At 46.8% G+C, this 22409-nt stretch overlaps 1 protein-coding gene across 1 annotated transcript in view; it reads left to right on the top strand.

The window, feature by feature from the left end:
• Positions 1-22409, top strand: part of ARFGEF1 (ARF guanine nucleotide exchange factor 1) — a 298382-nt gene that overhangs the window by 225539 nt on the left and 50434 nt on the right. The window contains exons 26-31 of the mRNA XM_075353189.1: positions 1045-1196; positions 2808-2980; positions 5767-5927; positions 7387-7517; positions 14736-14865; positions 17909-18044. Of these exons, the coding sequence (XP_075209304.1) occupies positions 1045-1196; positions 2808-2980; positions 5767-5927; positions 7387-7517; positions 14736-14865; positions 17909-18044 (883 nt within the window). The remainder of the gene's footprint in view (positions 1-1044; positions 1197-2807; positions 2981-5766; positions 5928-7386; positions 7518-14735; positions 14866-17908; positions 18045-22409) is intronic.

Below are 22409 nucleotides of genomic sequence, written 5' to 3'. Positions count from 1 at the left end.
ATTCAGCTTGTCAGGCAGTCAATCAAGAAGCAGGGTGCCAGACATGAGAAAGCACTGATTACCACTGTATCTGCAGATTGCAATTATGTAGCTGACAGGTTCCCTTTAAAGAGAACCTGTCAGCTACTCACCTGTGGGGCGGTCCAATACAGTCAGGTCCAGTGGGCATCGCTGCTCTTGGGTCCGGTGCCTTTTCTATCCTTCGGTTACCATCCTCCTTGCGGTTGATGTGTCCTAAGTCATCCACACAGTGCCCTCTATTGCACTACTGTGCACGTGCACTTTGCTCTGCTCAGCTGAGGATAGTGTAAAGTATTGTAGTACGCATGCGCAGCCTTTCTCCCCACCTGCGCATTACAGTACTTTGCTCTGCCCTCAGCAGGCGTAGAGCAAAGTACACGTGCGCGAGCGCAATGAAGAGCTCTGTGTGGATGACATAGGATGCGTCATCTACTTGAAGCATGGAGGACGGCGATCACAAGGATAGAGATGGCGCCAGACCTGAGAGCAGCGACGTCCATCGGACCAGACCGTTACGCACCACTCCACAGTTAAGTAGGTTCCCTTTAAGCTTTGCCTCTACACTATACTGTGTCACTAAAATGCAACGCCCTCTGCTAACACCACCATTTTGCATATGTGACTCTGCTCCATATTAAAGGGAATCGGTCACCAGGTTTTTAATACCGCATCTGCGGGCAGCATAATGTAGAGACAGAGACCCTGATTCCAGCGATGTGTCACTTACTGAACTGTTTGCTGTTATTTTGATCAAATCAATGTTTTCTCTGCTACAGATCTAGCAGTTATAGATTAATATGTTGGACTACTTGCAAGTAGTCCTCTAATGATAATCTACTGCTGATTAAACAGTGATTTTATCAAAATTACACTGAGCAGCCCAGTAAGAGACCTATCGTTGGAATCAGGATCCCTGTCTCTACATTATGCTGCTCTTAGAGTAGGTGGCCTAAACTGGTGACAGATTCCCTTTAAAGGCCACAATACTTTAAAAACATTTAATATGTATTCTCTTTGTTTTAGGTTGGTTGCAACCCTAATGAGGATGTCGCCATCTTTGCAGTAGATTCCCTAAGACAGCTTTCTATGAAATTTTTAGAAAAAGGGGAGCTTGCAAATTTCCGCTTCCAGAAAGATTTCTTAAGGCCGTTTGAGCACATAATGAAGAGAAATCGGTGAGTGTGCGTTGTTTTCCCTCATTTGATTTCTTCTGTAGTGTGGACCTTGCATGCTCCGGTCCTTGCTGATTCTCCATGCAGTAATTCTCAGGGGGTGCACAGATTTTTCCCACTGTAGGGGCAGGAGACTCTTTTTGGATTTCCTTTGGGGTTTCGGACAGGAAAACCTTACATCACTTCCAGAGGGCCTAATATTAGTATAATATGCATTAGATGAGGGTTAAGCAGTGAAGTGAGGCCACATGACGTAAGATCGTAATGTTGGGCTGATCAATTCGCATCTAATGATCGTAAAAGGGGTCACAGGATTTCTTGTGACTTTCTCATCACAAAGGAGAAATACCAGGGGAATAGGATGATTCTGCTCTGGTGGATTGAAATAAGGATCCAAGACAGGATAGAAAATAGTGGTTTAATATCATCACGTTTCAGAATCAACCTGACTCCATCCTTGGGACAACTACATGTGGAAATAGGTTGACTCTGAAACGCATTGCCATTAAACCACTGTTTCTGATCCTTATTTCAGACCAGCAGTGAAGAATCATCCTATTCCCATGGTATTTCTTCATATATGATTGTACATACTATGCTATATCAGTAGGTAGGTGCTACCCACAACCCTACTAGGTGAGCACACTATTTTTGTTGCCTTGCTGTATAACCTGAGTAGACCCTATTGCGCGTTGCGATTTTTATGTCATCACAATCAGGTAACAATGAGACTTTGGTCACTGGGATTAGTGGGACATATAATCTTATATCATAACCACTGTTCACAGTTAACACCAGACATAAAGGGAATCTGTCAGCAGGATTTCACCCCCAAATTATTTATATGTCCATGTAGATTTGTTAAAGATAAGTCCAGCAATCCCTTTACATGGGCCGTTCCTTACCGAGAAGTCAGTGATTGAAGTGATATGCAGTTGAGATTCTAGTTTTATTCCCTGCCCAGCGTCCCCTCCTCCTGCTTGAATAATGGCTTAGAGGCTGTCAGTCAGTTAGGAGGAGGCGGGGCTGTGTGAGCAATAGAGCTGGAGTGACAGAGGCTTCAGCTTTTCAATTGATATGCAAATAAGGATGTAGATATAATTTCTCAGAAGCAGAGGAACAGACCGGCCATGTGAAGGCTTTGCTGGACTTGCCTTTGAAAGAGCTACATGCCCATATAAATAGTTTGGGTGATGAAATCCCGCTGACACATTCCCTTTAAGATCATGTTTAATATCAGATATATTGTAATACTTAGATCCAATGTATTAGTCTTGTAAATGGATAGCATATGACGATGACAGCGGTATTAGTAGTAACATTTTCATGTGTCATACAGACCAATAGAGTAAGCTTTTCCCCTACTGTGGTAATAGATCAGAATAATGCAGCACATGCCTATTACTGATATGCCTCCAAACATGTCTCCAGCCATTTATAGGTTCATGGAGAGGGCGTTTGGTAATAACATGGAGCAATTTTTCTGTTTTAGAATAATGTCGTTTTGATCTTTTCATTTCTTCATGTATAATTCTTTTTCATGCACATACATATGATGTGTAACCCACGACTGAAGCATCACTCTCATGAAATTTGTGTTCTCTCTTTATTAAGGTCACCGACCATTCGGGACATGGTTGTCCGCTGTATTGCACAGATGGTAAATTCCCAAGCTGCTAACATACGCTCAGGCTGGAAAAACATATTCTCAGTTTTTCACTTGGCTGCATCAGACCAGGATGAGAGCATAGTAGAGCTCGCCTTCCAGACCACTGGGCACATAGTTAGTGAGTATTGGTGCGGTCTCTGTATGTGGCATCATTTCATGTTAATTGTACATTTATTACAGCAACATAATTGTTAGGTTTATGCTATTACCCCTTATTGACATATAACGTACTGGTACGTGATATGCTGGCTCCCCGACTTTGCGGGTTGTCCCCGACTTTGCTGGCTTGCAAGCTGAGCCCGCCTATTTGCTGGCAGATGATGGCTGTGATAATCAGCCATCATCTGCGCTAACAGCCATGAGAGGAGCAGAGCTCCGTCCATGGCTTTTAACCATATAAATGCTACTGTCAATCTACAGCGGCGGCATTTACAGTGCGTCAGTAGGGAGTGCGTCATTATATGCTCCCACCAGCGCTCCCATGATGTGATTGCAGGCTGCCAATGGTTTGACCTGACAGCTGGAGGTCTACCAAAGATCACCCTGTGCCCGTCGTATCGGTACTTTTGTAGAAGCCAGCCGGTGGCCGGCGTTCTTAAGATACCATGATTTTTGCTATTTAAAGCAATGCTATGGTATTGCTGTATATAGCACAAACTATCAGGTGATCGCAGGATCAAGTGTTCTTAGGGGCTAATATATACAATGGAAAGTAAAAAAAAATATATAAAATTTTAAGAAATAAAAAAAAAAACATTTGGTATTTGTGTTCGTAAAAGTCCGATCTATTATAATATAAAATAAATTAATCCGATCAATAAACGGCATAACGAGAATAAAAAATAAAACGCCAGAATTTAGGTTTTTTTGGCAGCCACAACGACACAGAAAAATGTAACAAGGGGCGATCAAAACTTCGTGTCTATCACAAAGTGAGATCAATAAAAACATTGGCTCAGGGCACAAAAATAAGAGGACCCAGCTTCATATTCCAAAATGGAAACTTCTCGGAAATGGCTTCACAAGCACAAAAATGCTTATATATGCACAGTGTGTGTGTATATATATATGTATATATATAGTAACAGGGTTACTGGTCCTATAGTCGATGGGAGGTATGTGTCGCAGAAATGGTTATCCTCTGTAATGTAAGCTCCAGTAAGTGTAGTGCTGGGAGAATATTAGGAGAATATTAGGGCCGGGTTTTACGAGCAGCCGGAGAGATGGGTGGGTCTGGCTGCTTACATACCTCCCACTTTTGGGTCTGCTTGTGGATATAAAAGGAGACCAGGAGTCTCATATGGTGTCTGTGTTTGGGGATTGCTGGACTCTAACAGAGAGGAACTCTGTGTGAAAGTGGACCTGTTTATGCCGAGTGGGCACGCCCGCAGTGACACAGGCTTACTGGTTTGTTTTTTTTTTTGTTGTTTTATACCTTTGTGGCCGAAAAGGCTTGCTGTATGTTTCTGCTGAAGCAGGTTATGAGACTTTTAAAATAAACCTGCTGGACTTTTCTAATGAAACCGTTCCTGTCCCTACCTCAACACGCAGCCAAGTGAGTAGCCTTGTTACATTATATATATATATATATATACACACACACACACACACACACACACACATACACACATACACACATACATACATACATACATACATACATACATACATACTGTATAAAAAATAAAAAAACAATTTTTCACCACTTGCACTATGCATGTTTGGTGTCTCCATAATTATTCCATTTTGCACAGCATCCCTCCCTTTTCAAGATATTCACAATTTGTTGCTTTTGGAGCACATTACGTATGTGAAATCTCTGCTTGTAGTGCAACTAAGTGTTTCTTCCAAGTATTCTCTAGCGGTGTGCACTTTCACCCCTCCCTCCCAGATGCCGCCAATCATAGCTTGGCAGGGTCTGAAACTGCTACATCTGGTGCTGAGCTGCGATTTGCGGAATCTGGGATAGAGGGGTGAAAGTGCACACCCCCAGAGAAGTCTCGGAAGAAACGCCAGGTCTGCGAGAAGGGAGTTGATATATGTATCTACAAAAGTAAGCATATCTCTGCAGTGATGCAGCACAACACGGAAAAAGCGCCAAACTCTGAGAAGCTCTGGGATTTTTTTTTACGAGGTATTGATCTCAATGTTTTTAGCAAATGTCTGGTCCTCTTTAAAGCGCATTGTTTCCAGATCTCTTGATTGACGAGACAGCTTACCTGAAATGTGAGCTCTTCGAGACAGCAAGCAGAAGCAGCTTTGTCTCTGCAGCATTAGAGAAGCGTCAGATTAAGAGCAGCGCTTACAAACTCTATATCAAAGAGCCCGTCAGCACTGCACTCCTTACCTAGGAGACTGCCAACCCCTGATGTAATGCAGAGGTGGTAGGTAACCTAGGCAATGAGCCATAAATAAAATAAAAAATCCTTCGGTTCTTGAGAAGAGGATTTGTGATAAGAAGCAAAGTTGCTTGATTTTACCAGCCTATTACAATTTTAACTGTTTATGAGAAAAAAACACTTTCAAAGTAAAACTCAATAGTACATTTTAAGCAATCCGCCGTGGATTTGAATGTTGCGTCCAAGTTCTCTAATACAATACTAAAAATTCTGATGTTTCTGACGGCCTCGTGCATCTACAATATAGAATGAAGCAACTATGTAAATATTACAAATATCAGTCCGTTTTGGGAATGCAGCTCCTATGTGGGTTTGTGTATCCACGAGTACAGTTCCTGCAGTCTTTCACTTCTTACATTCATTCCATGACGGTATAATGTGCAATACCTGCTGGTTACTGACTGTAGAGAACGCCGAGGTTGTATTATTTGTAATATCTCTGCATTTTTTTAAACGAACCACCCGGAATGTGTATTAAATCCATCCCTTCTTTTCGTTCCCACAGCTCTCGTATTTGAGAAACATTTTCCGGCCACCATAGATTCTTTTCAAGATGCGGTTAAATGTTTGTCTGAATTTGCATGTAATGCAGCATTCCCGGACACCAGCATGGAAGCCATACGTCTCATCCGCCATTGTGCTAAATACGTTTCCGACCGGCCACAGGTATGGACTACATGGACGTGGCATGCTGTGGGTACAATTAGAATGGTATTTTAATTATATAGTGAAGGTGAGGACTCCAGAGGCATCCATTGTCCTAAAACTAGGCTTTAAGTTTTAAAGGGAACCTGTCAGATGTAATATGCTGGATTTCGGCTCAGTGAGCATGACCCCGGAGTTTGGGTCATGCGCACTATCAAGCCGGGTGTATGCGTCTTGGATTCAAACTGAAGTAGTGCGCATGACCCAAACTACAAATTGATGATCCAAATTGAGCCAAAATCCAGCATCGGACGCGATGGCGTCAGAGAGGTGAGTGAGATCATCCTGTGACGCTGCGTATTCATTAGCAGGATAACACGCCCACAGGGGCGTACTAACATACTAATGGGGGCGACTGGCCGGGGATCTAACACCCAGGGGACTAGTCCCCTCGCTCATTAGCATATGATAAAAGATCTTTAGATATACTTTTTCTACAGATCTCTTTATCTGTGCTAGTGTATACAGGGATGGTTAAGCAGGGATTAGCAATATGCACCCAGAACTGCTCGTGGGTCTGGGTTGATATTGGACCTGACAGGATCACTTTAAATAATATATTAGTGGCCGCAAAGACACTCCCATACACATTAGATAAATCCCTTAGTGACCAGGCCTGTATAGGCCTTAATGACCATTTTTAATTTGTTTTTCTGTTTTTGCCTCCTGTTTTCATCCACAATATTTTTTTTTTTTATTTTTTCATTAACACAGGTATTATGCAAAAAATAACATGGGAAAAGTTGTAACATTTTTTTAACGTTGTTTTGGGGTACATTTAAATTCAGTAAATTTTATATCATTTTTCTCTTAGACATTTTATTTTTAGTGTTTGCGTCTCACAACAAATAACCTGTTGCATGAATTTTCGAGGTTATTATAATCATGTGGATACCAAATATGTGTACATTTTGTTATGCATACAGCTGATTCCCCCCCCCTCCCGCATATTTATTTCGTATTTATATATGTATAGTTATATATATATATCTGATATATGATATATATATATATATCTATATATATATATATATATATATATATATATATATAATATATATTATATTATAATATATTATATATATATATATATATATATATATATATATAGATTATAATATATTATATATATATATATATATATTATAATATATATAGATATATTTTTTTTTTGTTTCAATATTTGGTCACTGATATTGGTGGTTGAGCACCTTGTGATTTGTCTTCATCCCTTGGCAATGGCTGCACCGTACCCTTTTATAGATTACTTACCCCCTAGGTTTATGGCACATGCCCTTTCTTCTCAACACAAGTTGAAAAATGACAAGGCACAGCTTTAGATTTTTCCCTTTATGAATCAGTTCTCTGCATACAGTCATTAATAGTTTATGCATTGATTATACTTGGTGATCCTTCTCAGGCCTTCAAGGAGTACACAAGCGATGACATGAATGTGGCACCTGAGGACCGCGTGTGGGTGAGAGGATGGTTCCCCATTCTGTTTGAGCTGTCCTGCATCATCAACAGATGCAAATTAGATGTAAGAACCAGGTAACAATCCAGTATTTGCAATTCCAGTTTTAAAGGTATTTATTCTGTTCTGGTCATTTGTGTTTATAGTGAGATGTTAAAGGCTATAATAGCATGGTGTTGCTACCAGATCGCTTGAACGGCCAGCAGGCATAGCACGCTACTTCTTTTCATTAGATAGGACACATTCAGGATAGCTTCACCTCCTTAATTAGCAGGGGAACCCTTTGAAAGTGTCCCTTTATTGACTTCCCACCTGATCTTACACCCGGAGCACACTAGGTGGTACAGTACACCGTGGAGTAAGGGTCCCGTCACACGTAGCGACGTTAGAGTGATCCCACCAACGATCCGACCTGGCAGGGATCGCTGGAGCGTCGCTACATGGTCGCTGGTGAGCTGTCAATCAGGCAGATCTCCACAGCAATCAGAGACCAGCCACCAGCGACCCGTGTAACGAAGCTGTGCTTGGTAGCCAGGGTATACATCGGGTAACTATGCAAAGCACTTTGCATAGTTACCCTATGTGTACCCTGGCTATGTGTGTAGGGAGTCGGCGTCTGGCAGCCTGTAACCGGCGTACGCTGGTAACCATGGTACACATCGGGTAACTAAAAGCAAAGTGCTTTGCATAGTTACCCGATGTGTACCATGGTTACCAGTGTACCGCCGCTTGCAGGCTGCCAGACACCGGCTCCCTGCACATTCAGATCATTGGTTTCTCGCCGTCAAACACGTCGATGCGTGCTGCACAGCGGGTGACCAACAAGCAAAAAATGGTTCTGATCGTTTTGTAACGATCAGCGACCTCGCAGTAGAGGCCTGCTGCTTGTCACACACAGCGATATCGCTGGCAAGATCGCTGATACGTCACAAAACCTGTGACGTTTCAGCGATCTCGCAAACGATCTCGCTATGTGTGACGGTGGCTTAAGGTCTTCTGCAGTGGACAGAACTCGGAGGGGGGTGGTTGTAATTACAATCTCTCAGGCTTTGGGCTAGTAACCTAAAATCATCAGATCTCGGCATAGAAGTAAGAAATACTACAATGCTTTCATATAGTCACATAGATGAGTACTGACTGCCATTTCTGCCAGAAGATGTTTCTGTCTCCTCTCTGTTGGGTGGATTGGATTCTCTCCTTTGTGTGTCCGTATAGCAGGCAGATATAGTGAAGGTCTGCTGACGGGTCCTCTTAGTATATTGGCTCATAAACTAGCTCCTGCGTTTGTGTGCAGACAGGTGACCAGCATTTTTATGTAGAGAGCACGTTTTTTCCATGATGCTGCTAGATGGTGTTTTTCTTCGTCGCTCTATTGGGAGACCCAGACAATTGGGTGTATAGCTACTGCCTCCGGAGGCCACACAAAGTATTACACTTAAAAGTGTAAGGCCCCTCCCCTTCTGCCTATACACCCCCCGTGGGATCACGGCTGCTCAGTTTTCATGCTTTGTGTGAAGGAGGTCAGACATCCACGCATAGCTCCACTGTTTTTAGTCAGCAGCAGCTGCTGACTATGTCGGTTGGAAGAAAAGAGGGCCCATACTAGGGCCCCCAGCATGCTCCCTTCTCACCCCACTTTCTGTCGGTGGTGTTTGTAAGGTTGAGGTATCCATTGCGGGTACGGAGGCTGGAGCCCACATGCTGCTTTCCTTCCCCATCCCCCTCAGGGCTCTGGGTGAAGTGGGATCTTACAGGTCTCCAGGCACTGAGACCGGGCTCCATCCACAGACCCAGAGAACCTGCTGGATATGGAGCTGAGTATCGTCAGGGACAGGGCCCTGCTACATTAAGGTACTCTGTGTCTCCGTACACATCGCGCACACACACACCAGCATTGCTGGGAGTGTTAGTGCGCCGGGGACAACAGCGCGGAGCGCTTGTGCTTTTATTCACTGCAGCTTAGCTGAGTGAATTTATGTATTAGGAACTGCCGCGCCGGCCGCGGCTGGGTGTTTTACACTGTGGCGCGGCTGGGACTTGTGGTGCGCCGGGGACTTCCGCGCTGGCCGTGCATAGGACGGCCGCGCTTATTACTAGAGTCCCCGGCTTTGCGGCCTAGTTTTCGTTTCATTCCCGCCCCCAGCCCTGCCAGTCAGGGGAGGGGCGGGACGCTGTACAGAAAGTCAGCGCCGAGAGCTGGAGTCTGCTTTGCATTCTCCAGCCCCCTCACTGGACACAGTGGGACGCCAGTTTCCCGCTCTTGTCTGGGGCACGCCTACGGCCCGCCCCTCTTCACAGGACGCCGGCGGCCATTCCTGCATGCACTCCGAGCTGGAGAAGGGAGACAAGCTCTGGAATATACCCTCCTAGATGGCTAGACAAGAGCAGCAAAAAGCAAGGGTGCTAAGGCACAAGCTTTCTATGCTGCGGGTATTGCATGTGCTGAAGTGTTCATTTGTACTTTATGCTTGTATGCTATACATTGCACTGTACGGTCGCTATTCTTGGCTATATACTATCCTAGATGGCTAGACAACAGCAGCAAAAAAGCAAGGGTGCCAAGGCACAGGCTTTCTATGCTGCTTGTACTGCATGTGATACCGTTCCACCGGCAGGTTCCACTGACCCCCATTGTGTGCAATGCTCCCCTGTAGCACTCGCTCAGCCGGGGTCTCTGCTAGAGGTGGCCAAAGGAACCACCTGTGAACCCTGTCCAGGGAAAGGGACGGAGTGGCAGTTTCGGCTGATAGATTGTCTGTGACTATGACTAACATCTTAGAGACTTTGCAGTCCAGACAGACCCCGGGCCACCCTCATTTGGAACAAATCAGTGCTCCGGGGAGGTCCCATGCATCCCAGGGTGAAGGCTCTGACACGGACAACAGTCCCAGACAGCCTAAGCGAGCTCGCTGGGAGCGGCACTCGGCTTCATCACTGGTCAGGGTCCCAGCAGGAGGACTCTAATGATGAGACAGACGTAGCTGATCAGGACTCTGATCCTGAGACCGCTCTCAAGCCAGATACACCGGATGGTGACGCCATGGTGAATGATCTTATAGCGTCCATCAATGGAATGTTGGATATTTCTCCCTCAGCTCCTCCAGTGGAGGAGTCAGCTTCACAGCAGGAGAAATTCCATTTCAGTATCTCAAGCGTAAATTGAGTACTTTTCTGGCCACTCTGACTTCAGAGAGGCAGTTCAGAAACACCACGCTTATCCAGATAAGCGTTTCTCCAAACGTATTAAGGATACAAGTTGTCCCTTTCCACCTGATGTGGTCAAGAGCTGGACCCAGTGTCCAAAGGTGGATCCTCCAATCTCCAGGCTGGCGACTAGATCCATAGTTGCAGTGGAGGATGGGGCTTCCCTTAAAGATGCCACTGACACAGATGGAGCTCTGGTTGAAATCCATCTATGAAACTATCGGCGCGTCGTTTGCTCCAGCATTCGCAGCCGTATGGGCACTACAAATTAGTTCAGCTGGTCTGGCGCAGATTGACATCGTCACATGTACATCTGTTCCGCAAGTAGCGTCCTTAACCTCTCAAATGTCTGCATTTGCGTCTTACGCTATTAATGCTGTCCTGGACTCTACGAGCAGTACGGTAGGGGCGTCCGCCAACTCCGTGGTTGTACGCAGAGCCTTGGGGTTCAGGGAATGGAGGCAGATGCTGCTTCCAACAAAGTGCTTAATTGCCATTTTCTGTGACAGACTGTTTCGTGAGAGATTAGATGAAATCGTTAAACAGTCCAAGTCTAAGGATTCTTCCTTACCCCAGCCCAAACCTCACAAACCCCAACAGAGGAGGGGACAGTCGAAGTTTCGGTCCTTTCGAGGCTCGGGCAGGGCCCAATTGTCCTCGTCTAAAAGGACTCAAAAGGTTCAGAGGAGCTCAGATTCTTGGCGGGCTCAGTCACGCCCAAAGAAGGCAGCCGGAGGAACCGCTACCAAGGCAGCTTCCTCATGACTGTCGGCCTCCTCTCTCCGCATCCTCGGTCGGTGGCAGGCTCGCCCGCTTTGGGGACATTTAGCTGCCACAGGTCAAAGACCGTTGGGTGAGAGACATTCTGTCTCAAGAGTACAGGATCGAGTTCAGTTCTCGTCCTCCGACCCGATTCTTCAGAACTTCTCCACCTCCCGACCGAGCCGGTGCTCGTCTGCAGGCGGGTGCTCTCTAAAGGCAGAAGGAGTGGTGATCTCTGTTCCTCTCCAGGACCAAGGTCACGGTTTTTACTCCAATTTGTTTGTGGTGCCACAAAAGGGACGGGTCTTTCCGTCCTGTTCTGGACCTAAAAAACTGCTCAACCAGCATGTGAAGACCAGGCGGTTCCGGATGGAATCCCTCCGCTCCGTCATCGCTTCAATGTCTCAAGAAGAGTTCCTAGCATCAATGGACATGCTCCAGAGCACCAGCGTTTCTACGCTTCGTTATAGGAAACGAACACCTTTAGTTCGTAGCCCTGCCTTTCGGTCTGGCGACAGCCCCACGGGTCTTCACCAAGGTCATGGCTGCAGTAGTAGCAGTCCTGCGCTCTCAGGGTCACTCTGTGATCCCTTGCTTGGACGATCTACTCGTCAAGGCACCCTCTCAAGAGGCATGCCAACACAGCCTGATCGTTGCGCTGGAGACTCTCCAGAGTTTCGGGTAGATCATCAACTTTTCAAAGTCAATTCTGACCCCGACCCAATCGCTAACATATCTTGGCATGGGGTTTCATACTCTATCAGCGATAGTGAAACTTCCGCTGGGCAAACAGCGTTCACTTCAGACAGGGGTGCAATCTCTCCGTCAAGGCCAGTCGCACCCCTTGAGACGCCTCATGCACTTCCTAGAGAAGATGGTAGCAGCATTAGAGGCAGTCCCTTTCGCGCAGTTTCATCTGCGTCCACTACAAGGGGACATTCTCCGCCAATGGGACGGGGAGTCGACGTCCCCTCGACAGGGACGTTTCTCTTTCTCAGGCGGCCAAGGAGTCTCTTCGGTGGTGGCTTCTTCCCACCTCATTGTCTTCAGGGTGGGGAGCAATTTTTCTCCTCCACAGGGCTCAAGGTACGTGGACTCAGCAGGAGTCCACCCTTCAGATCAATGTTCTGGAAATCAGAGCAGTCTATCTTGCCCTACAAGCCTTCCAACAGTGGCTGGAAGGCAAGCAGATCCGAATTCAGACGGACAACCCCACAGCAGTGGCATACATCAACCACCAAGGGGGGACACGCAGTCGGCAAGCCTTCCAGGAAGTCCGGCGGTTTCTGACGTGGGTGGAAGACACGGCATCCACCATATCCGCAGTTCACATCCCGGGCGTAGAAAACTGGGAAGCAGACTTCCTCAGTCGCCAGGGTATGGACGCAGGGGAATGGTCTCTTCACCCGGACGCGTTTCAGGAGATCTGTCGCCGCTGGGGGATGCCGGACGTCGACCTAATGGCGTCCCGGCACAACAACAAGGTCCCAGCTTTCACGGCACGGTCTCACGATCACAGAGCTCTGGCGGCGGACGCCTTTGTTCAAGATTGGTCGCAGTTCCGGCTCCCTTATGTGTTTCCACCTCTGGCGCTGTTGCCCAGAGTGCTACGCAAGATCAGGTCCGACTGCCGCCGCGCCATCCTCGCCGCTCCAGACTGGCCGGGGAGGTCGTGGTTCCCGGATATGTGGCATCTCACGGTAGGACAACCGTGGGCACTACCAGACCGGCCAGACTTGCTGTCTCAAGGGCCGTTTTTCCATCTGAATTCTGCGGCCCTGAACCTGACTGTGTGGCCATTGAGTCCTGGATCCTAGCGTCTTCAGGATTATCTCAAGAGGTCATTGCCTCCATGGGATAGGCTAGGAAACCAAGCTCTACCAAGATCTACCACAGGACGTGGAAGATATTTTTAGCTTGGTGCTCGGCTCAGGACGTTTCTCCCTGACCATTGGCATTGACTACTTTCCTTTCCTTCCTGCAATCCAGGTTGGAAAAAGGTTGGTCGCTCGGCTCCCTTAAGGGACAAGTCTCTGCGCTCTCTGTGTTTTTTCAGAAGCGCCTGGCCAGACTCCAACAGGTACGCACGTTCCTGCAAGGGGTTTGTCAGATCGTCCCTCCTTACAAGCAGCTGTTAGAGCCCTGGGATCTGAACAGGGTTCTAATAGCTCTCCAGAAGCCGCTTTTCGAGCCTATGAGGGATGTTTCCCTTTCTCGCCTTTCACGGACAGTGGCCTTTTCTAGTGGCGGTCACGTCTCTTCGGAGAGTGGCCAAGCTAGCAGCGCTGTCTTGCAAATTTCCCTTCCTGGTGTTTTCACCAGGACAAGGTGGTTCTGCGCCCGATTCAAGAGTTCTCCCTAAGGTGGTATCCTCCTGTCATCTCAATCGGGATATCTCCTTTACCGTCTTGTCATCCAGTTTATCAATGTGATCGGGATTTGTTTTTGTTGGATCTGGTGAGAGCTCTCAGAACCTACTTTTCCCGCACGGCGCTTCTGCGCCGCTCGGAGGCACTCTTGTCCTTGTCACTGGTCAGCGTAAGGGGTTGCAAGCTTCCAAATCCACCCTGACTCGGTGGATCAACGAACCAGTTCTTGAAGTCTACCGTTCTGCGGGGCTTCCGGTTCCCTCAGGGCTGAAGGCCCATTTGGCCGGAGCCGTGGGTGCGTCCCGGGCATTACGGCACCAGGCTTCGGCCCAGCAGGTGTGCCAGGCGGCTGCCTGGTCGAGTCTGCACGCTTTTACCAAGCATTATCAGGTGCATACCTATGCTTCGGCGGACGCCAGCCTAGGTAGAAGAGTCCTGCAGGCGGCGGTTGCCCCCATGTAGGAAAAGGCCATTTTACGGCCTATCACGAGGTATTATTTTACCCACCCAGGGATTGCTTTTGGACATCCCAATTGTCTGGGTCTCCCAATAGAGCGACGAAGAAGGGAATTTTGTTTACTTACCGTAAATTCCTTTTCTTCTAGCTCTAATTGGGAGACCCAGCACCCGCCCCTGTTTTTTTTGGGGTATACATGTTAGTCATGTTGCATGGTTTCAGTTCTCCGATATTCCTTCGGATTGAATTTGCTTAAACCAGTTTATTGGCTTTCCTCCTTCTTGCTTTTGCACTAAAACTGAGCAGCCGTGATCCCACGGGGGGTGTATAGGCAGAAGCGGAGGGGCCTTACACTTTTAAGTGTAATACTTTGTGTGGCCTCCGGAGGCAGTAGCTATACACCCAATTGTCTGGGTCTCCCAATTAGAGCTAGAAGAAAAGGAATTTACGGTAAGTAAACAAAATTCCCTTCTTTTCTCTCTAATCTTTCCTTTTATCGGCAGGGGCTTGACCGTCATGTTTGAAGTCATGAAGACTTATGGACACACTTTTGAGAAGCACTGGTGGCAGGATTTATTCAGGATTGTGTTCAGGATCTTCGATAACATGAAGCTGCCAGAGCAGCAGACGGAGGTGAGATTGTCGGGGGTCCGACTGTTGGGGTGTCAGTGACCACTATTACACAGGTCTCGCCCTGGCTCCATCCATTCCCAATATTTTTTGCATACATTAAGCCCCTTAGGAACACAGCCATTTTTTCTTTTGCACTTTTATATTTTTCATCCGCCAAGGGCTATAACGTTTAGTAATAATAACCACACAAGAGCTGTTTTTTAACGGGCTGATGTTGTAGTTTGGAATTCCAACTGTGTTGAAATGGTGAAAAAAAAACAATTTTGCCATCATTTTTTGTTTTTCACTTTTATGACATTCCTTGAACGGTGAAAATGACCTGGCAACATGATTCACTATGTCATTATGATTACGGCAATTCCAAATCCATGTAGTTTTTTATTTTATCCTTCTCTACACTGAGCTGACTGAGTGAGGGCTTGTTTTGTGCATGGTGCGCTGTAGTTTTAATTGGTAACATTTTGGAGTACATATGACATTTTGATCACTTTGTATTAAAATATTTGGAAGATGTTAGGCAAATGATAAAGGGTGTCTCCAACATTTCGATATATATTTTTTAGAAACTTTATTTTTTATATCCATGCAGGCTTTGAATAAGGGTTGATAACCTGAAATATATAAGGTTATTGATCCTAATTTTTTTTTAATCTATTGTGTACCTTTTATTTGTTTTTACTACTCTTAGTAAATAGTAATGTTCTCTTGCTGGAATCCCAGTCTTAACAAACCTTTCTGTCTTATTTTTGTACCCTGTATTTTAGTGTATAAAAAAAAAAAAATCATAGTCTCTAGTGAAGCCCAGTCTGTGGCTGAACTTCACAAGAGCACCAAGATGTCATCTGTTACAACCTTAGTAGCCCCCTGGCTGTGATGGTAGCCTATTGGTACCATGTTATCTCCCCACAAAGAGCGCTTGGCTTACATCCTACTGCTGCACAGAGCTGCTGAGCGTGCTCCATACACTCCCACCCACCTTTACTATTACATCCTGGGGAGGAAAGATGTTCAAGACGTTATCCTGTGCCTTCTTTTGTGAGATGGCCCTGATAATGTTGCATCGAGAGGTGGCGGCCAGGACAGGTGCAGGTTCTGCAGGTATCATCCATGCTTTCTATTCTAATCAATGCACAATACCTACCAGACGTGTGTGAAACCTAGCCGCCACTTCTTGGCACAATGTCATCAGCACCTTCTCCGCCCCCGAAATGCAGAAGTGAGAGACACCAGAGAAACCCTTTATGATAAATTAAGCCTTTTTTCCCCACGCAACTTTGCCATATACTACAACCTATTAGTGAAGGTCAGATATAACCATGTTTTATCTTGGAGGCCCTAGCAGAAAAACATGGAAAAGTCCCTGGTTTAGACCATTAATTTAAATTTCCCATAAATAAAATAATAAACTAGCAGCAGTTACTGTTCATCTGGTCAATACAGCACTTGCTTACACACTATCAGTGCCTGAACAGACAGTGTAGGGAGACACCCTAATAATAGGGGCAATGGTGACAGCTGTCAATGTATTCCTATGTTTGCAGGAGGAATAACAGAAGGATGAGGTAATGATAATGAACTATAGAATTGTTCTTTCATGAAGAATACAAGTATTTACTTAAATATAAATCTTTAATCCCTTTTCTGTGTAGGACATAATGCTAGGTCCCGCTTCAGTTCTGCCTGTTGGAAGGATTTATACCCTACCTTGCAGATACCGGCTGTGTTATACTGCCGGCATCTGCATGTAACAGCAGCAACCAGAACTGCTATTTTACACCTTTAAATGTGGCTCTATGGCCCGTTTCACACGTCAGTGAAAAACACAGACGTTCTTCACTGACGTGTAAAACACGCACATGTCCCTCCATGTTCCGTGATTCACGGCACACGTGGGTTGTCCATGTGCAATCCGTGATTGCATATGGACATTACTCACCTGCCTTCACTGCTGCTGTCCATAGTGATGATTTCCTCGGGTCTCCAGCGTCCACCCACCGCTCTCAGTACCCACTTCCTGGTCGGGTTTTCCTGCTCTCATGAATATTCATGAGCCAGGCAGAAGCTGCCGAGAGCAGAGGCTGCACAGCGAATCGCAGGCAAGGTAAGTTGAAAATATTTAATATGTCCGTGATTTTCTGGTACGTGTTTCACTGATCACACACGGATCACACCATAGTGTGGTCCGTGGGTCATCAGTAATGCCAGAAAAAAACTGACTTGTCTCCGTGCAGAATCACGGAGACACGTTCAGTGAAAAATCACTGATGTGTGAGCAGACCCATTGATTAAAATGGGTCTGCGAATGTCAGTGATTCTGGTACGTTTTAGAAAAAGCACAAACGTACCAGAATCACTGACGTGTGAAACGGGCCTTAATCACTGTCAATTACTTTTAAGTGAACCGATTGGTCTGTGTGCAAATTCACTGGTTTCTATCATTTCCTTTACGACGCGATTGTTAAGTGCTAAATAGTTGTCCTGGGAGCCACTTATGTACACAGTCATTGGGTTTCATATGAATGTAATACTCTTTATATACTACAATACTGTTGTATTTGTAGAATGTAGAACAAATTACCAAATTATCACGGGCTCAAGTCCCCTATAAAGTAAGTGAAAATTGAAAGTAAAAAAAAGTATTAAAAATATAAAAGATTTAATCACCTCCACTTTAAAAAAAAAAACAAAAAAAAAAACATTTGTGTCACCACATATAATAAAATATAAAGTATATCAAATATCATATATCAAAATATAAAAATAAGTAACCTGTACGGTAAACACTGTGAAGATTAGAAAAAAGACTCAAAACACCTGATTCAACTTTTTTGGCTCTCCATACCTTTCTAGTAAAAAAAAAAAAAAGCGATCAAATATTGTAGGTTTTTTTACTTTTTCTAATTACTTTTTTTGTCTTTACAAGAAAAGATCCGGTCCCAGCAGAGGGATCAGAGTATCGCAGCCTTATGACGTTGTAGTGTCCATGATCCAAGCCTGGCTGGCTTGGATTAACGAAATCTGTTGAAATTTTTTCTGTTCCCAGAAAGCTGAATGGATGACCACAACGTGCAATCACGCCCTCTATGCAATATGTGATGTCTTCACCCAGTACTTTGAGGTGCTCAGTGACGTCCTGCTGGATGATATCTTCTCTCAGCTCTACTGGTGTGTACAGCAAGGTAAGATCTGCTGCAGATGGCGTCGTCAGTGCTTGTATTAAGAGTGGTGTCATATCGGTATCAAGACTGAAGTATAGATCAAAAAAAATTGTCTGCACTCTGACAAGTGGGTGGTGGTGAAAGTGAAAAATGGGTCCAATCCAAGATAATAAATTCACTGCACTCTTAGGCTATGTGCGCACGCTGCGTTTTTTTGCAGCTGCGTTTTTGTGCGTTTTTGGCCGCTAAAAACGCACAAAAACGCACCTGCGTCAAAAAAACGCATCAAAAAACGAATGTGTTTTTACTGCGATTTGGTGCGTTTTTGGCTGCGTTTTTGATCTCTGCGTTTTTCCAATACATTGCATGGGTGGAAAACGCAGAAAAACGCAGGAAAGAATTGACATGTCCATCCACATGTCCAAGCTCAAAAACGCAGCTTATAAAAACAGTTGTGTGCGGACAGCAAAAATGAAAACTCCATAGACTTTGCTGGGGAAGCAAAGTCATGCAGTTTTGAGGCCAAAAATGCACCTGAAAAACGCGCAAAAACGCAGCGAAAAACACACTGTGCGCACATAGCCATAGATTGTGATGCAAAACGTTTCGACCCCCGCCTGGGTCTTAGTCAAGAGTCGCTTCAAGATGGGTGCCTGGGATATGGAAATTTGAGTGGGTTAATAGCGTTTAAACAGAATAAATTGTTCAGCTCACCAATATTGCAGTCCCGCAGTGGAGATCCAGCGCACGGATGGTTAGGAATACCAAGCAATAGCAATAAAGATGTATGAATCCAGCGCAGACTTATATTGAATAAAAAAGTTTTTTCTTTCTTTATTGGAATAATAGAATGAATAAAAAATCCAGGGACATGCAAAAGTAGTTGCTCTGAACTGGGGCTAGAATTTACTTTTGCATGTCCCTGGATTTTTTATTCATTCTATTATTCCAATAAAGAAAGAAAAAACTTTCTTTGTCGCTCCATTGGGAGACCCAGACAATTGGGGTGTATAGCTATGCCTCCGGAGGCCACACAAAGTATTACACTAAAAGTGTAAAGCCCCTCCCCTTCTGCCTATACACCCCCCGTGCTCCCACGGGCTCCTCAGTTTTCATGCTTTGTGCGAAGGAGGCTGACATCCACGCATAGCTCCACAGCTTAGTCAGCAGCAGCTGCTGACTATGTCGGTTGGAAGAAAAGAGGGCCCATAACAGGGCCCCCAGCATGCTCCCTTCTCACCCCACTCTTGTCGGCGGTGTTGTTAAGGTTGAGGTACCCATTGCGGGTACATAGGCAGGAGCCACATGCTGTTTTCCTTCCCCATCCCTTATGGGCTCTGGGTGAAGTGGGATCCGAATCGGTCTCCAGGCACAGGGACCGTGCTCCCTCCGCAGCCCCTGGGGTATCTGCTGGACAGGAGCCGGGTATCGTCAGGGACAAGGCCCTGCTACTGTGAGGTACTCTGTGTCCCCGTGGGGACCGCGCATGGAGCGCTTGTGCCATACACATTGCAGCACTGCTGGGTGTGTTAGTGCGCCGGGGACTACCGCGCGGCCGCGCTTATCGCCGGCCGCGCTTATAACTTTAGTCCCCGGCTTCTGCGGCCTAGTATCGCATATTCCCGCCCACAGGCCTGCCAGTCAGGGGAAGGGCGGGACGCTGCACAGATCGTCAGCGCTGAGGGCTGGAGCATACATTAGTATCCTCCTCCCCCCTCACTCAGTACACTGGGGCACTAGATTCCCGCACTTTCTTGGGCACGCCCACGGTCCCCTCCTCCCCACAGAACGCCGGCAGCCATTCCTGTCAGCGATTCAGACGCTGGAGAGGAGAGACATCACAGGGAGACCCAGGCAGGGATCTGGTGATCACACAACCGCTCTGAGCGGTCGGTAAGCAGCACCTGTGGTGCTGGCCCCACTGAGTGCCGAAGTGTATATATATATATATATATATATATATATAGGCTTATAGGCTATACATTTGCACTGTACGGTCGCTCTGTTGATTTTTGGCTATATACCCTCCTGGATTGTTCTCAGAGGAGACAACAGCATGTCGTCCGCAAAAAGCAAGGGTGCCAAAGCACAGGCGTACTTTGCAACCTGTACCTCATGTGCAGCTATACTGCCGGCAGGTTCCACCGACCCTCATTGTGTGCAATGCTCGGCCCCTGTGGCACTTACTCAGCCGGAGCCTCTGCTACAGGTGGCCCAGGTGGATCCACCTGCTACCACTGTCCAGGTGACAGGGACGGAGTTTGCAGCCTTTGCTGACAAGCTGTCTGAGAGTATGGATAAATGGTCTGCTAAAATACTAGAAGCCTTACAGTCCAGACCGGTGATTCAGGCCCCGGACACTGTCCAATCCTTGACCCCTGGTCCCCCTCATTTGGAACAGCAAAGTGCTCCTGGGGTAACCCATAGGTCCCAGGGTGAGGTCTCTGACACGGACCGCAGTCCCAGGCCGCCTAAGCGGGCTCGCTGGGAAATTCCCTCCACCTCATCACACTGTTCAGGGTCTCAGCAGGAGGACTCTCTGGAGGATGAAGCGGAGGTATCAGATCAGGATTCTGATCCTGAAGCCGCTCTCAACCTAGATACACCTGATGGTGACGCAGTAGTGAATGACCTGATAGCGACCATCAATCAGGTGTTGGATATTTCTCCCCCAGCTCCTCCAATTGAGGAGTCAGCTTCTCAGGAGAAATTCCGTTTCAGGTTTCCAAAGCGTACATTAAATATGTTTCTGGATCACTCTGACTTCAGGGAGGCAGTCCAGAAAAACCGAGATTGTCCAGACAAGCGTTTTTCCAAGCGCCTTAAGGATACACGTTATCCCTTCCCCCCTGACGTTGTCAAGGGCTGGACTCAGTGTCCCAAGGTGGATCCTCCAATCTCCAGATTGGCGGCTAGATCCATAGTTGCAGTGGAAGATGGGGCTTCACTCAAAGATGCCACTGACAGACAGATGGAACTATGGTTGAAATCCATCTATGAAGCTATCGGCGCGTCTTTTGCTCCAGCATTCGCAGCCGTATGGGCACTCCAAGCTATCTCAGCTTGTCAGGCGCAGATTAATACAGTCACTCGTACATCTGCCCCGCAAGTCGTGTCCTTAACCTCGCAGGCGTCGGCGTTTGCGTCCTACGCCATTAATGCTATCCTGGACTCTGCGAGCCGTACGGCGGTAGCATCCGCCAATTCGGTGGTAGTCCGCAGGGCCATGTGGCTACGTGAATGGAAGGCAGACTCTGCTTCCAAAAAGTTCTTAACCGGTTTGCCATTGTCTGGCGACCGCTTGTTTGGTGAGCGATTGGATGAAATCATTAAACAATCCAAGGGAAAGGACTCATCCTTACCCCAGTCCAAACCAAACAGACCTCAACCACGGAAGGTACAATCGAGGTTTCGGTCCTTTCGGACCGCGGGCAGGTCTCAATTCTCCTCGTCCAAAAGGCCTCAGAAGGATCGGAGGAACTCCGATTCATGGCGGTCTAAGTCACGTCCTAAAAAGACCGCCGGAGGCACCGCTCCCAAAGCGGCCTCCTCATGACTTTCGGCCTCCTCAAACCGCATCCTCGGTCGGTGGCAGGCTCTCCCGCTTTTGCGACGCCTGGCTGCCACAGGTAAAAGACCGATGGGTGAGAGACATTCTGTCTCACGGTTACAGGATAGAGTTCAGCTCTCGTCCTCCGACTCGTTTCTTCAGAACATCTCCGCCCCCCCGAGAGAGCCGATGCTCTTCTGCAGGCGGTGTGCACTCTGAAGGCGGAAGGAGTGGTGATCCCTGTTCCTCTTCAGCAACGGGGTCACGGTTTTTACTCCAACTTGTTCGTGGTGCCAAAAAAGGACGGATCCTTCCGTCCTGTTCTGGACCTAAAACTGCTCAACAAGCATGTGAAAACCAGGCGGTTCCGGATGGAATCGCTCCGCTCCGTCATCGCCTCAATGTCCCAAGGAGATTTCCTGGCATCAATCGACATCAAAGATGCTTATCTCCACGTACCGATTGCACCAGAGCATCAGCGCTTCCTGCGTTTCGCCATAGGGGACGAACACCTTCAGTTCGTGGCACTGCCTTTTGGCCTGGCGACAGCCCCACGGGTCTTCACCAAGGTTATGGCAACAGTGGTGGCAATCCTACACTCTCAGGGACACTCGGTGATCCCTTACTTAGACGATCTGCTTGTCAAGGCACCCTCTCAAGGGGCATGCCAGCACAGCCTGAACATTGCTCTGGAGACTCTCCAGAGTTTCGGGTGGATCATCAATTTTCCAAAGTCAAATCTGACACCGGCCCAATCTCTGACATATCTTGGCATGGAGTTTCATACTCTCTCAGCGATAGTGAAGCTTCCGCTGAACAAGCAGCGTTCACTACAG

The sequence above is a fragment of the Anomaloglossus baeobatrachus genome, chromosome 6, assembly GCF_048569485.1.
Source record: "Anomaloglossus baeobatrachus isolate aAnoBae1 chromosome 6, aAnoBae1.hap1, whole genome shotgun sequence".
In the NCBI taxonomy this organism is placed as follows: domain Eukaryota; kingdom Metazoa; phylum Chordata; class Amphibia; order Anura; family Aromobatidae; genus Anomaloglossus; species Anomaloglossus baeobatrachus.
The sequence above is the reverse complement of the archived record's forward strand: the minus strand, read 5'-3'. Positions and strand labels throughout refer to the sequence as shown.